This window comes from Dendrobium catenatum, unplaced genomic scaffold, assembly GCF_001605985.2.
Source record: "Dendrobium catenatum unplaced genomic scaffold, ASM160598v2 fragScaff_scaffold_522, whole genome shotgun sequence".
NCBI classification, from domain to species: domain Eukaryota; kingdom Viridiplantae; phylum Streptophyta; class Magnoliopsida; order Asparagales; family Orchidaceae; genus Dendrobium; species Dendrobium catenatum.
In genome coordinates this window covers 440,970-455,158 of record NW_021318984.1, presented here as the reverse complement: position 1 = coordinate 455,158, position 14,189 = coordinate 440,970, and the positions used below count along the sequence as shown (strand labels likewise).

The following is a 14,189-nucleotide window of genomic DNA, read 5'->3' as shown; positions in this document are numbered from 1 at the left end:
GACCCGAGCCAAACCGGTCCAGAAATGGACCGGTTCCGCTCAAGCCGACCCCCCGCTCCGCTCCGCGTCAAGTCTCGCGCCCGCGTCGCCTTTGGCGGATCAACCCGCGCGGTCTCCTTCCCGGCCGATGCCGCGTACTCCGGGGTCGCCGGCACTTCCTCTGCCGGCCGGCGGCGGCTCGCACGTCTCCTCCTCTGCCGGTCGGCGGCGGTCCGCATCAGATAGCTTCTAGGAAAAAGCTCTATCTTGTACCGGTGGGAGGTGTGGGAATTTTGGTGACTTCCATCATTGATCCTTTTTCATCTGCATGCTTCGTAATTGATTTTGTATACATGATTAATAATTTGTCAAATTTAGTGCAATATTGTTTTTATTTTTGGGTATGAGCCTTGGTCATTATGTGGATTTTATTGGTGCTCATATTCTAGTAAAATTTTTTATTTTGTTGATATTTATTTATTAGTTGGAACGAGTTTAATGTGCTTTATTATTTCCACTTCTAAAAGACAAAACTTAGCCTACACTAAGAGTTGAAGTACTGCAAATCATGGTCTTTTGTGAATCTGATGCAGGACTAATTAGATGACATGCTTATGGCTTCATTTTAGGCATTGCACAACTTCTTGGTTAGAATAATTTTGGATTAAAATTATTAGCAATTCTCAACGTCGACTAAAACAAATAAAGAGATGCTTTGCGTAGGCTAAATTACATGCTCCAAGCTTTGAAATTTTCAAGATAAATAAAATAATTGAAACAATGCAAAATAGTAGTCTTCAATTTAATCCCTAGTCTAACAACGAGATTTAGGATGCAAAAAAAGTACACTCAATAACCTACGAATTACTAAGCTTAGCAAGAGCACTTGGAGGAGACTTTCGCGATTACAATCTAACCAAATGAGAACTTAGATTTAGAAGAATTTGAATGCAAGTGAAAAAAGGAAAAACCTTTGCTTAAGGAGACGTCGAGATCCTCCACTCGACGCCTTCAAAGTGTTCGTCAATGGCTTCCGTCAATACGAACAAGATGCAATCCACGTATTCTTCGATTGTGTGGTCGATCTCCGGATTCACGTCGAAGAAGGTGGACCCAAGAATGTCGGTGAAGCCGGCGTCATCCCAAGTGATGCCGTACTCAGTTTTCGGATCCGCCATGCATGGGGATGACGAAAGAACTCTCCTCTTTGTCTTGCTTAGGGCTCTTGAAGTGAAGGAAGAGAAAGAAGTTTCTCTTGGTCGGGGAGAGGATGCAAGCTCCAAACCTCTTCCCTTACAATCTGAAAAAACAGTTTCAGATTTAAAAAAAAAAAAAAAAATCTGAGATGAGTTCTCAGATTTCAGTTGGCTAGGTCGTAGAAAACTTTGAGGTGAAATCTAGCCTTGGTCGTGAGTAGCAAGCTGAGAGCAATTTCCTTTATGGACTTTGGAAGAGTGTTTAATTAGTGCAATTAGGGGAGAGGAGGGGGCGGTGACAGGGAGAAGGAATCGGCGGAATTGAGGGGGAGGTGACCCTTGTTTCCTAAATCCAGTTTTAATATTAGGAAATAATTTAGTGCAATGCCATGAGAGATAATTTCGGCCCAGGTAAGAGTACGGGAATTGAGATTATTTACAAAAACATAAACTGGAATTAGGAAAGAAGTTTTAATTGGTCTCCATAGGGGGCCGGCGGGAATTCTGGTCAATGGGAGATTAATGAGAGCTAATAAAGTTTATTAACTCAGATTTTAGATTTATGAAAGGTTTAATTAAAATCCAATTGAATTTTGAAATTCAAATTAGATTAAAATAGAAGCTTTCCTAAAATAGATGAGTTATTTTATGCAGAAATTTGAAATTCAAATTCAAGGATTTGAAATTCAAATTCAAGGATTTGAAATTCAAAATTTATCCCAAATCATCTCACACCCAAGTAAGAAACTCGAGAGGGGAAAGGGTCTTGAATGTGACCGGCGGCTAAAGTCTCTGGCCGGCGGTTATGGGCAGGCCGGGTGTGGGCTTGGGCAGAGAGGTTGAGGGAGGAGGAGTCGGGTGAGGTGGCCGGCGGCTTGTGGTGGAGGAGGTGGGGGGAAGTTCAATTGGGAGGAAACGATGGCGTGGAGATGGAGAAGGGTTTGGGTGTAATGATGTCCGGTGATGGTGGTGGAAGGAGGAAAGACAAAAGATAAAGAAAGACCACGAACCCGGCCGTCTCCAAGGTTGGTGTGTGATCCGATCTCCCTCTCCTAGGGATTTCTCCAAAGTTCTCTCCAAGAACTCTCAAACACTCTCAACACACAAGGACAATAAATTTTTCATAATCATTCATTCATTCCCTGAAATAGAACAAAGTGGGGCTTTAAATAGCCTCATACACATGACTCAAAATCAAAAAGACACAAATGCCCTTTGGGCTTACATACGACAACTCCCATAATAGGGGTACAACGGGAAATAATAAAACCACATAAGCAAATAACAAAATACATGAAAATAAAAAATACATCAATGACTCAAAAATATAAAGACTCGATCATGGCCGTATCATGGCCGTAGATCGGCGGCCACGTCTCTGATAAACTTTCCATGATGATCTGATGTCCCCATCAGCATCCTATCCTTGGTTTCATTAGCAAATTTTACATTCTAACATGCCTTGCATCAATTCCAATGGACATCATGTTACAGTTGAGATACTCTATATAATTAGATAAATAGATGTGTATCCTACCACCATTCAGGTGAGAATTTAAATAATTTCAACTTTCTCATTATTTTTAATTCATATTCTCATCTATTTCCATCTTCCACTTATTATTTAGTCATTCTCATTCTTGGATTATTTCCGTATGATTTGAAGCCATTATTTGTATCCGTGAAGCATGGGACATTGCTTTCCTACATAATTTGCTAAAAACTAACACTGATTATTGTGCAATTTTTCAATGAACTTGTAAGCTATTCTTACAGTGAATATAAAAGAAAAAAATTTAATAGCTTAATATATCTTCAATTTAATATAGGTTATAGCTTAATAGATCTCCCATCTTTCTAAGAACTCACTGAGGCTATCATACAATCCTTAATATATCTCCAATGAATGACCTCCATGCATCGAAATTTGTTGAATTACCTAGAAAGCATTGCATGCATTATACCATAAACTCATTAATATTTTCTTTTTACGCATTTGCAGTTTATATAGGCTGCAACAAAAACAATACAAGTGTCTGCATCATCAGTTTATTGTTCACAGAAAGCAAAATGTGGGTGGCTCCTATGAATTTCTGCTTGCTTTTACTAGTGTAAACTCAGCTAAATTTTACAAGGTTCATTCATATGCTGTTTAAAAGAAGATTTTAACTTTTAGCAAAGCTATTGTCCTCTAAATTAGATAAATATTACACCTGACTAAATGCATTGCATCTTCACATATTATTAATAGTTTTTTGTTTAAAAAATGTACAGAAGAAATATCTTATATTTGAATAGAAAATAAGAAATTGGATGTTGATAATAATGGAGATTAATAAGAAGAAAAAACTACTAAATATGCAATATATTCTAGCATAATTTTTTTCCATACTACTGAGCAGCAGGTTAAAAAATAAAAAATCAGTTCCTTACTACGACGATGACGTGCTTCCCGTGCTTTAAGGTATTTTTGCTCTGCTGTGACAGATTCTAATGCTTCGCGAAGTTCTGCTATCTTCACATTCACAGGATTTAAATGCTCTGAAAAGGAAAGCAAACAATGGCACAAAAGTAAGTTGAACACAAAAACATAACTGGATGTTAGGTGTGGTTATTTTGTGAAGATCTGAATTTCATATTATTTTGTAAAGAAACTAATATTGATGTCCACAAATTGAGCATACAAGGGGCATCACTTTTTTTTCTTTTCATATGAGCATCAATAAACCATCAGTTAAACTTTAAATAAGAAGCATTTTGTTTGAAATGAACACGAACACAATATCTAATATTGGATTTCTCTCCTTACTGCAACTTTGTAACTGTAAGACTTTATAATCAACATTTTTGCATTGAAATCACAGATTCTCTAATCAAGAGACAAATGAAGAAACAAGGACTAACCATCTTTAGCCAGATCATGCTCATTAGGAATGTGCCCAACATGGATGTAAAATGACACAGTTTCTGGTATTCCTTTGGGATTATGAAAGCAGAACTTGTACATTCCAGCTCGAGGAGCCTTAAATTCAAATTTTGCTCCAGAAGATCCATGTGTTGAGTGAACCATGTTACCGGCCGGTGATGATACCTACACCAAGTCGCAAGAACATCAAGAGACATTAAGATGATCTATATGTCATTTTTCCATTCCAAGATCTATATATTGTATATAGGAGCTGGAAAAGAAAATACTTGAACAAACATAAACACGATAAAACAAAAACAATATATGAAATTAAAATGATAACAGAGATGGTATGGCGAGAAATTAAAATGATAAAATTCAAGCCATATATGAAGAGTAACGAAAGGATGAAAAGTCTTCTTTCCAACACTAACATGCATCCAATCTTTTAAAATCTATAGCATTTTACTTGAAGCTGTAAAATCCAGTTTTTTGGGAGTTGAAACTAAAGAACAAACTTCTTTCCTTGCCCCTTGAGATCAGTATGCACACTATTTGTTATTTGCTACTTTCTTTTCAAACTTCGATGAATTAGAAACCATTCCCATAATATTTAAATTTGTACAAGATCAATTTTCATGTTTCACATTTTGCATATAAATTCCAAAGGATAGAAAATCTATCTATTAGGAGTTGATAAAATTAGTATTAGAAGATTAGAACGTAAAGAAGTAGACCTAAGGTTATATATATGAAAGTTGTTCAAAATAATTTGTGAATAATAGATTTAACAGTAAGATATCACTTAGCAGGAATATAGTAAAATGGAGGATACATGATGCCAATCCCAAATAACTGGGATAAGGCTAATGATAATGATGATATTGAGTATAGCAACACATAAAAGTCTTGGCAATGTTTACAATTACTCAATTATCAAATAGTTAGCAAATATTGTAAACAAACGACAACTTTCTTTTTGCACTATCAATATTAATCACATTCATCAGGCTAAATTGTCTAATACATGATAAAAGACGAGCAACATCCACTTAAAAATAGTGTAACTACAAAAACATATTCTTCAACTATCTGATTTGAGACTAATGCTAAAGCTTTCATGTTTTATTCAATCCTATGCTTGGACCGTGAATAACATCTTAAAAAAATGCCATACCTTCTAAAAAGCTTTGCTGTTTGCTTCACTTCACAAACATGATTTCACCAAAGCACATCAAAAGAAAGGTAATAAATAAATAATATGATGAAAATTTTGTTGGATTTATCATTCTTAGCAAAGTTCTTGTCGGACTTCAAGTTTTTGAATTGAAATTGCAATATTTGATCAAATTTTGGAGAATTTTGAGAAGTTATTGTTCTTTGTTAAATATGGCTTAACTTTGTATGGCTTTACTTAGCTTGCCTTGGATTGGCTAAGTCAGGTTAAACTTATCTAGGCTTATGAGACAACTCTAGCTTGACACATTTATAAGCGTGTAAGCTCAGCTTAACAAGCCACGAGTTCAAGGTCGAGTACTGTTTAAAGCTCAGATAATATATTAACTTGAGTTTGAGTACTACTCAATTCAACATTTCTTTCCTCTAAAATCATGTCTATGGTTTAACAAAAATTTAATCACCCTACCAATACTTTTGTATATTGTTGAATGTAGATTACTCGAGTGCATTGTCATGCTTGAAGATTATATCCAAGAGATGCTTCATTGTTAAATGTCGAGAGGCTTGTAACTTTGTTGACTTATATCCTTGCTCATTTTCTTCTCACACTTTATAATAGGTTTTATTTTGGTGATTGAGAATTGAGATTTTATCAAATATGCATATTTTGATTTTCTTTTTTGTGTCGTAAAATTTAATCATCATGAAATTTTCTATTCATTCATAGGTTTATTGGGGAAATTTGAATTTTGGTGATTTCTATAGCATTATTTGAAATGAATAAAATCAGCTTTCTGCTTTTGCATCAAAAGAGACTAATTTTTTTCTAAAATCAAAGTAGAGAAACTATAAATTTTTACGTTTTATATATTTCTTCGAGCATCACTTCTTATTTTTGTATTAGTGAACCTAGACCCTAAGATTTCATGTATCAAGAACTCTTATATTTATATATCACAAGGGGATGGGTTTAAGCCCATATGAACATCACTAGTTCTAAATCCCTACCTTCATAGTCTGTGGACCAACAACTTCAAATAGTATAAGCAAAGCATATTATGTAATGATTGATGACCATGAATTATCAGGAGTTCAACTCAAATCTCACACCTATGGTGATGTTCCCTATCTTGTGTGACAATTAGGACGACTTAGCACTCAATGAGTCAAATGTGTAATTTTATAGGGTTCGTTCCATCAATATAACCCTTTGAGGATTCATCCGAATGAGAGTAATTATGAGGTCATCGTTATGTATTTAGATTAAACCATTAATATCATTTATAAGAATCAAGATTAAGTGTGTGGCCATAGAAGTGCTAGCTCACATAATAAACCAAAAACATTCTTTCTATTGTATGTATAATTATCATAGTTTAAAATTGCGCAATCTGAGGCGCGTCTTTGCGCAATTTACTTCAAAATAGCCTCAAAGCCTACGCAATTCTCAGGCATCATGAGGCGTACGCCTTAGGTGGACTGAGGAGCGCCTCACTAGTGTTATTGCGCAATTTTCTTTGAGGCATACGCCTCAAATATGGGGCCCCACTTACTTAAAAAAACCTCTTAAAATCTTCCTTATACCCACTTACCCTTCCAAAGACCCACTTACCCGACCAAAGACGTCAACCGAAGCCGCGCAGGAAGCACACAGAAGCCCGATTTGGCTCTCCCGCATGTTTCTGGCACCTCTCTCGCCGGCGCCGCCTCTCGCCGGTGAGTCATTTGTTTTCGGCCTCCCCTCTACATCACTTCTTAAAGTGTTCTTAAGGTTCTTTTTAAGTTTAGGGTTTGATTTTTCAACTTATAGGAAAGCTAGGGTCATAGTTTTCGGTACCGCTAGGTACATGCTCGGTACCGCTATGTACATGCTCGGTACCGCTCAGTATATGCTCGGTACCGCTCAGAATATGCTCGGTACTACTAAGTATATGCTCGGTACAGCTAGGTATTTGCTCGGTACTGCTAGGTACATGCTCGGTACCGCTCAGTACCGCTAGGTACATGCTCGGTACTGCTAGGTACATGCTTGGTATCACTTGATATCTTCCCGGAAACCCCCGCAGGGGCGCTGCCCCTTGACCACGCGACCTGACCGGGCAGGTCGAACCCCGCCAGGGGGCAGCGCCCCCTTGGACCCCCTACAGTCCGTCATATTGTTCTATTCATCATCTTTAGTAATTATTGTTAGTGTTAGTCTACTTTTTCATATTCATGCTTATTATTTTATGTTTTTGTGTTTTATTTTGCATTTGTGCTTTAGGAAATATGGTTAGGGGCAAGGAAAAGACAAATACGTCATTGCGGCGTGACCCTTTTTGAAAATACAGTGTGCAAGTTGATGTAGGAGGTGGCGATAAGACATATGTGTATTTAAAATGTAATTTTTGTGATAAGGTGGTGAAGGGAGGAGTAACTCGCATGAAGGAACACTTATCCGGCTCACATAAGAATGTAGCATCATGTGCGAATGTTCCGGATAAGGTGAAAGAGGAAATTACAGCTTATATGAAAAAGAGTACTATGGCCAAACATTTAACAACAGGAGAAATTTGATGAAAGGATCGAACATGGTGCTTACTTTGGGAGCGAGAGTGGAAAGGGCTCTTCCTCCACTATACATAATAGAGGTGCGCGGGGTCCTATGGACCAGTATATGACTAATCCAGGAGAGGATATAGGACAAGCACAGATGATGCATGCGGCTGGTACCAGAGAGGGTCGACGGCATGTTTGCATGGATATTGGCAGATTTTTTTTTTAGAATGTCATACCATTTAATGTTGCGACATCGCCGGCCTACTTCAATATGTTGCAGTCTGTAGGGTTGTATGGGAGAGGGTTGAAGGCACCTTCCATGTACGAGTTACGAACATGAATTCTGAAGGATGAGCTACAGAACACACAGCATACCATTGATGAGATTAAACAGATATGGAGTGAAACTGGTGTTACAATTATGTCAGATGGATGGTCTGACATGAAGAGTAGGAGCTTGATTAATATCATTGTCAACAATCCCTACGGCACAGTATTTTTACGATCAGATGAAGCTTCAGATGAGGTTAAAAATGCTGAATTCATTTTCAATTTACTAGATGGGGTTGTTGAGGAGATTGGGGAGCAATTGGTTGTCCAGGTGGTGACTGACAATGCCAGTGCATACAAAGCAGCTGATTAGATGTTGATGGAGAAGAGGAAACACCTATATTGGACCCCATGTGCAGCACACTGTATCGATCTCATATTGGGGGAACTTGGTGATTTACCTCAACACAAGAGCGCTCTTTCTAGGGCGAAGAAGATCACAAAGTTCATATACAACCACTCATGGGTCTTAGCCTTAATGAGAAAATTTTCAAAGAAGGAAATCATTCGCCATGCAACCACTAGGTTTCTTCTTACATTTGTGCATTGTAAATCTACAGGTTTGCCACATCTTATTTGACACTGCAGAGCCTGTTGGATGTGAGACAACCTCTGGAAGCAACGTTTACATCAACAGAATGGCTTAACTCTACGTGGGGGAAGAAAAGTGAGAGGAAGGAAATAAGAAAAATAATTCTAAATGATAAATTTTGGACTACTGTGACCTATGCCATATTGAGCACGAGACCCTTGGTGCAAGTTTTACGTTTAGTGGATGCCGAGAAGAAACCAGCAATGGGTTTTATTTATAATGTTATGGATGAGGCCAAGGAGTTGATTGCACACAATTTGGGAGGAGAGGAGGCAAGTTATAGAGAGATTTGAAATATCATTGATGCTCGGTGGGAGGTACAGTTACATTGTCATCTACATGCAGCGGCATATTATCTCAATCCTCAATTTCAATATTCAGAGAGGAAATCTTCAAACCCAGAGGTGAAGCTTAGTCTGTATCATTGCATGGAACGACTAATACCAGAGCAGGCAGATAGGGAGCTTGCAGATTTACAACTTGTTCTATTTCGGAATAAAGAGATTTTTTTCGATCTGCATGCAGCAAAATCAACGATTGCCAAATGATCTCCAAGTATACTTATTTTGGTAAATGCAAGACACTTTCTTAAGTTTTGATTATCATTTTTCTTCTTGAAAACAGTTGAATGGTGGATCCAATTTGGTGATTCCACCCCTGAGTTACAGAATTTTGTTGTAAGAGTTTTGGACCTCACTTGTTCTTCTTCTGGGTGTGAGCGAAACTGGAGTACATATAGTCAAGTGTAAACAAAGAGAAGAAATCGGCTATCAACACTCAGAATGAACTCCCTTGTATATATTATGCACAACAAGAGGTTAAGAGATAAGAGGTTGAGGAATAAGGGGTTGAAGGATGATGAGAATCCGTTGGTGTGTGATGATGTGTCATCTGATAATGAGTGGTTCATAGATGATGAGTAATTAACAATGATATGCTATTGCATTATATGCTATTGCATTATATTTATATCAAGTGAGTAATTAACAATGATAATGAATTAATGATCATTCTTATTGAATAGGGAAGAGAAAAGTGAATCATATTGAAGATGATGAAGATATGACATTCATAGATACAATTGGAGAAGAAGATTCCCTTGAAGACCCATTTAGTGATGGGATATGATTAGATTTTATATGTTTCTTCTTAATTGTATTTTGAGAGTTCTGATAGACTATAATTTTGTGGTTTTGTACTTTGAAACATGCTTTTATTGCATCTCTTTTCTTAATTTCCACTAATTCCACTTGTCATTTAGATGTTTTTATTGTATGATAGAATCTTGCTATTATTTACCTGCTAAAATCCTTAAATTCTCATTTACGCAATTCTGCGTCCGTGAGGCTTACGCCTCGCCTCACGGACGAAAGCCGCCTCAAGGCTTATTTACGCAATTTTAAACCTTGATAATTATAGAGGATAAGCTAAGGACTTTGGTTGAAGGTATTTCATTAATCATTAATCTCAATCCACCATGATGCAAAATAATGTATGCACATAGTTTGATTGACCATTATTACTATTGTTATTGTTAATAGTTATTACTATTGTTATTATATTTTTCTTATTTTAATTTTTTGTGTTGAATTATTGGTTTCAAATTTTTAAAAGATTTGATATTAAGAAAATAAGAGTTAAAAGGAAAGTTTTTTTTTTTGCAGGGTGAGCACTCAAGCCCGTCCCACAAGGATTCTCAAACTTGCTTCCAACTAATGTGTTTGATATTAAGAAAATAAGAGTAAAATGGAAAGTTTTTTTTAGAAGGAGAGCACTCAAACCAGTCCCACAAGGATTCTCAAATTTGCTTCCTACTAGTGCGCTACGAGTTTGAGTGCGCTAAATGGAAAGTTTCTTCCTTCTTTTCAATAAAGCAATAGGTCAATTAAAAATGTCAGTATAGGTCCATAGGTTGTGTGCATGTGACACAAATAGTGAAAGGCATTTAAATCTCTATAATGATCATATGAAGCTTTAGGTGGAGTTATTAAGACCAAGAGCTAGGCCTTTTGCATATATGCAGAACATAAACTTTATATTTCTTGTTCATGCATGATTATCCAATTTTAATTTCGCTGTTGGGTTTTCATAAAGTTGTAGGTTTCACGCTGAGCTGTTGTCTGATTGTGCTACAGTGGAAAAGAGGAATAAGCCTCTGAAGCGAGCTTGGGAACAACAACAATGGTGAATGCCGCATGAAAGTGATGTAGAGGTTTAATATTGTGTTCTCAAGCTTGTTTTCCGACATTTTATTTGATTTTGTTTCATGATACCATTTGCTCTACACATATTTTATTCTCTGGCGTGTAATGCAAGATTTGATCGTGTTGATCCTAGTTACATGCAAAAAAAAATATCTTCTCAAATATTTCCGAAAAAAAAAAAACATGGAAAAAGCATCAGATTTAAATCAGCTAATTGAGGGCGATACAAGAACAAATTTAGGTGCGGTGACGATGCATAATACTCTATTGATTATTCCTTAACTTGGTGAATGCCCTAACACCGCGGGAAGAAGTTTGGGAAGAGAACAAAAATTAACACAAACCCAAATCAAGAAATCAGATGATACTTCAACAGTCACTGACATCAGGAAATAAATCAAAATTTTAAATCAAGATTTTTTTTAAAAAAAAAATTTGCAATAACAAATAAATACAAACCAATAAGCCCCATTTTCCTACTAAGAATTATATCAATTCGCATGACAAGAAACCTCTGCCATTAAATCCACAAGGAACAATCAAATGAAACAATAAAACTCGTCACAATGAATCGAGTTTCACTCCAGAAACAGCATCAAGTAAACAAAAGAACTAAAAAACAGAACTTGAGAAAAGGCAGGTGCTCACAGTTAGATCGAGGCCTGGATGGTCAGAGCCCCAGAAAATATCATGGTCGACGACAACGAAGTTGCCGGATACAGTATCACCGTCAAAAGCGACGAACTCGTACACGCACTCCGTGTCCGTGACCGTGACAGATAGGGCGGAGAGGCGGCGGGGCCAGCCCGCGAGGAGGATGAGGAGGAGGAAAAGCTCCCAATTTCTGCAAGATCGCTTCCTCCTCTCCATAGATTTCGTCGAATTCCCTTCGAAGAAATTTTGAGATATGAGATTGCTAAAACAGTTCCATTAGTTCATTGACCTGAGCTATGCTGTATTTACTTACCATATAAAGTTTTTAAATGATTGTATTTTATGAAAAAAAAATAAATAAAAAAAGCTTAATTTATATTTCATTTATAAGAAAATTTAGAAATTACACAAATATCATAAAAGTCCTATCTATTTATATATTTAAATCAAAATCTTTACATTTATTTATATAATTCTTAATTTTTAATAAATCATCCATATAACTAACTTATTAAAAAAATTCATATTTTCATACATATATTTCGATATAATTTATTAATATTAACAAAATATTAAACATATAAATATATTTAAATTTTATGATATATTACTATTATTAAAAAGTTACTTGTGATTTTGCCGTTAGCCAAATCCAACCGCACAAATAGTTTAAATCCAACCGTCTATTTCACATTCCTTTTGAAGTTGTTTGGTATCAAATTTACGCTCGGATTTAGGCTGGATTTACGGTAAATCTTGCCAAACGGTTTTCGAATCCTTCGTAAATCCCAATCATCATTAAATCCCGAATTTATGAATTTACGACGTAAATCCAGTATTTTGTAAATCCCTTGGTTCGGCAAATTTTAGAACTTACGGACTACGGGATTTACGAGCATGCGAAAGAGCTAGCTCCCGTCATGAAGGAAGGAGGAGGCGAATGTTACCTACGCAGCTAGTGAGCTCCCTTCGTGACTTCCAATCTGAGGCCTTCGAAGGAGGCGAAGCAGCAAGTGAGCTCATGTCATGCAAAGCACGACATGCAAAGACGAAGCAACCACAAAGAAATTATGACAAGGAAAAGCGACAGCTAACGCAGGAAGAAGATGAAAAGCAAACCCTAAACAACCTCCTAAATTAAAAATGAAACAAAGTTAACATTATTATTATTATTTAAATATTAATAATTAATTAGATTAATTAAATTAGTAATATAATTTAGCTTAAGTAACTGATTATTACAATAATTGGTCATTAAATTAGTTTATTTATATAGTTTAAAATAAAAATAGTTAATTATATTCTTAATATTGTAAATAATAATTACATAAATAATTAGTAATTGAATATTTAAGAGACCAATGAGATAATTAACAATATAATTAATAATTAAAATGAATTAAATAATTAATTAATTAATTAATTAATTAATTATGAGTATTAGTTAAATAATTTCTAATTTAAAAAATGATTAACAAAATAATTAGGGTTCAAAAATATAATTAGATAATTAGTAATATAATAATTAATTTGATAATTAACACCTAAATAACTAATTTGATAATTTGTAACAATTAAAATAGCTCCTAATTATATTATTTATCATTATAACTTATTAAAGATAATTAAAATTAAAGTTAATAAGTAATTCATACTTGATATATCATCAAAATTTTATCTTGATCATACACGAATCTCAAGGCAAAATAAAGTTGAAAAATTTTAAAAATAAATTCAAGATCATATGAACTCCAATTTCAATAAACTTATAGTCAAATTAAATGTCTCGAAAAGACGAATACAACGACGCTAAATTTGACTCGGTATGAGCCTGAATGGGTCCAAATTGAAGACCCGAAGTTTATTTAAAAGGTTTAAACTATAAACTGGATGACTAAACAATTTCTAAATATAACATGCTTATAGTCAAATTGAGTAGCTCGACAAGAATAATCCAATGAGCCCAAAATCGTTGAATTCAACATTATTAAGGCACTCAAATACTTGATAAATGGTCTATAATAAGGGAGTCGTCCCCAACATGTCATTGTTCTTCTCCCTATTTACTGGTCTTGCCACTCCCAAAAACAAATAAATAGACCCCTCATTCTTCATTGAGGAGGGACCAAGCAAGGAAGAAAAAGAAGGGAGGGGAGAAAGATAAAACTGAGATCTCTATTTCCACCAAACTCCTCGACGATCGCCCATCCACCAACTGTCACCGGACTTCCGCCCGACCACCAATTATCACTAGACTTACACCCGGCCACCGATTGTCACCAGATTTCCTCCGAACCACCATCGTCGACTATAATTTTTTTGACCTCCGTCGCCTGCCAACTACTGTCATTCTAACCACCTTCGCCTAACTATAGTCTTTTCGACCTTTGTCGCCTAACTACAGTCTTTTTCACCACCAAGCCCGCCGATTATGATCTTTCTGATCTCCATTGCCGACAATGGTATTTCTGATCATAGTCACTTGCCGATTATGATCCTTCCAACCTCTGTTACAAGACTATGATCTTTCCGAACTCCATCTCCCGCTGACTACAGTCCTTTTAACCTTCGTTATCATACTATGTTCTTTTAGACCTTCGTTATTAGTC

General features: G+C 35.9%; 1 protein-coding gene across 1 annotated transcript in view; it reads right to left on the bottom strand.

Annotated features, from left to right (window-relative positions):
• LOC110113599 (transmembrane emp24 domain-containing protein p24beta3) overlaps nucleotides 1-11,883 on the bottom strand; it is a 22,633-nt gene extending 10,750 nt beyond the window's left edge. Inside the window, exons 1-3 of the mRNA XM_020846242.2 lie at nucleotides 11,575-11,883; nucleotides 4,080-4,266; nucleotides 3,609-3,716 (exon numbers count right to left, since the gene is read on the bottom strand). Coding sequence (XP_020701901.1) covers nucleotides 3,609-3,716; nucleotides 4,080-4,266; nucleotides 11,575-11,796 — 517 coding nt within the window. The 5' untranslated portion in view covers nucleotides 11,797-11,883. The remainder of the gene's footprint in view (nucleotides 1-3,608; nucleotides 3,717-4,079; nucleotides 4,267-11,574) is intronic.
• Nucleotides 11,884-14,189: the final 2,306 nt, after the last annotated feature.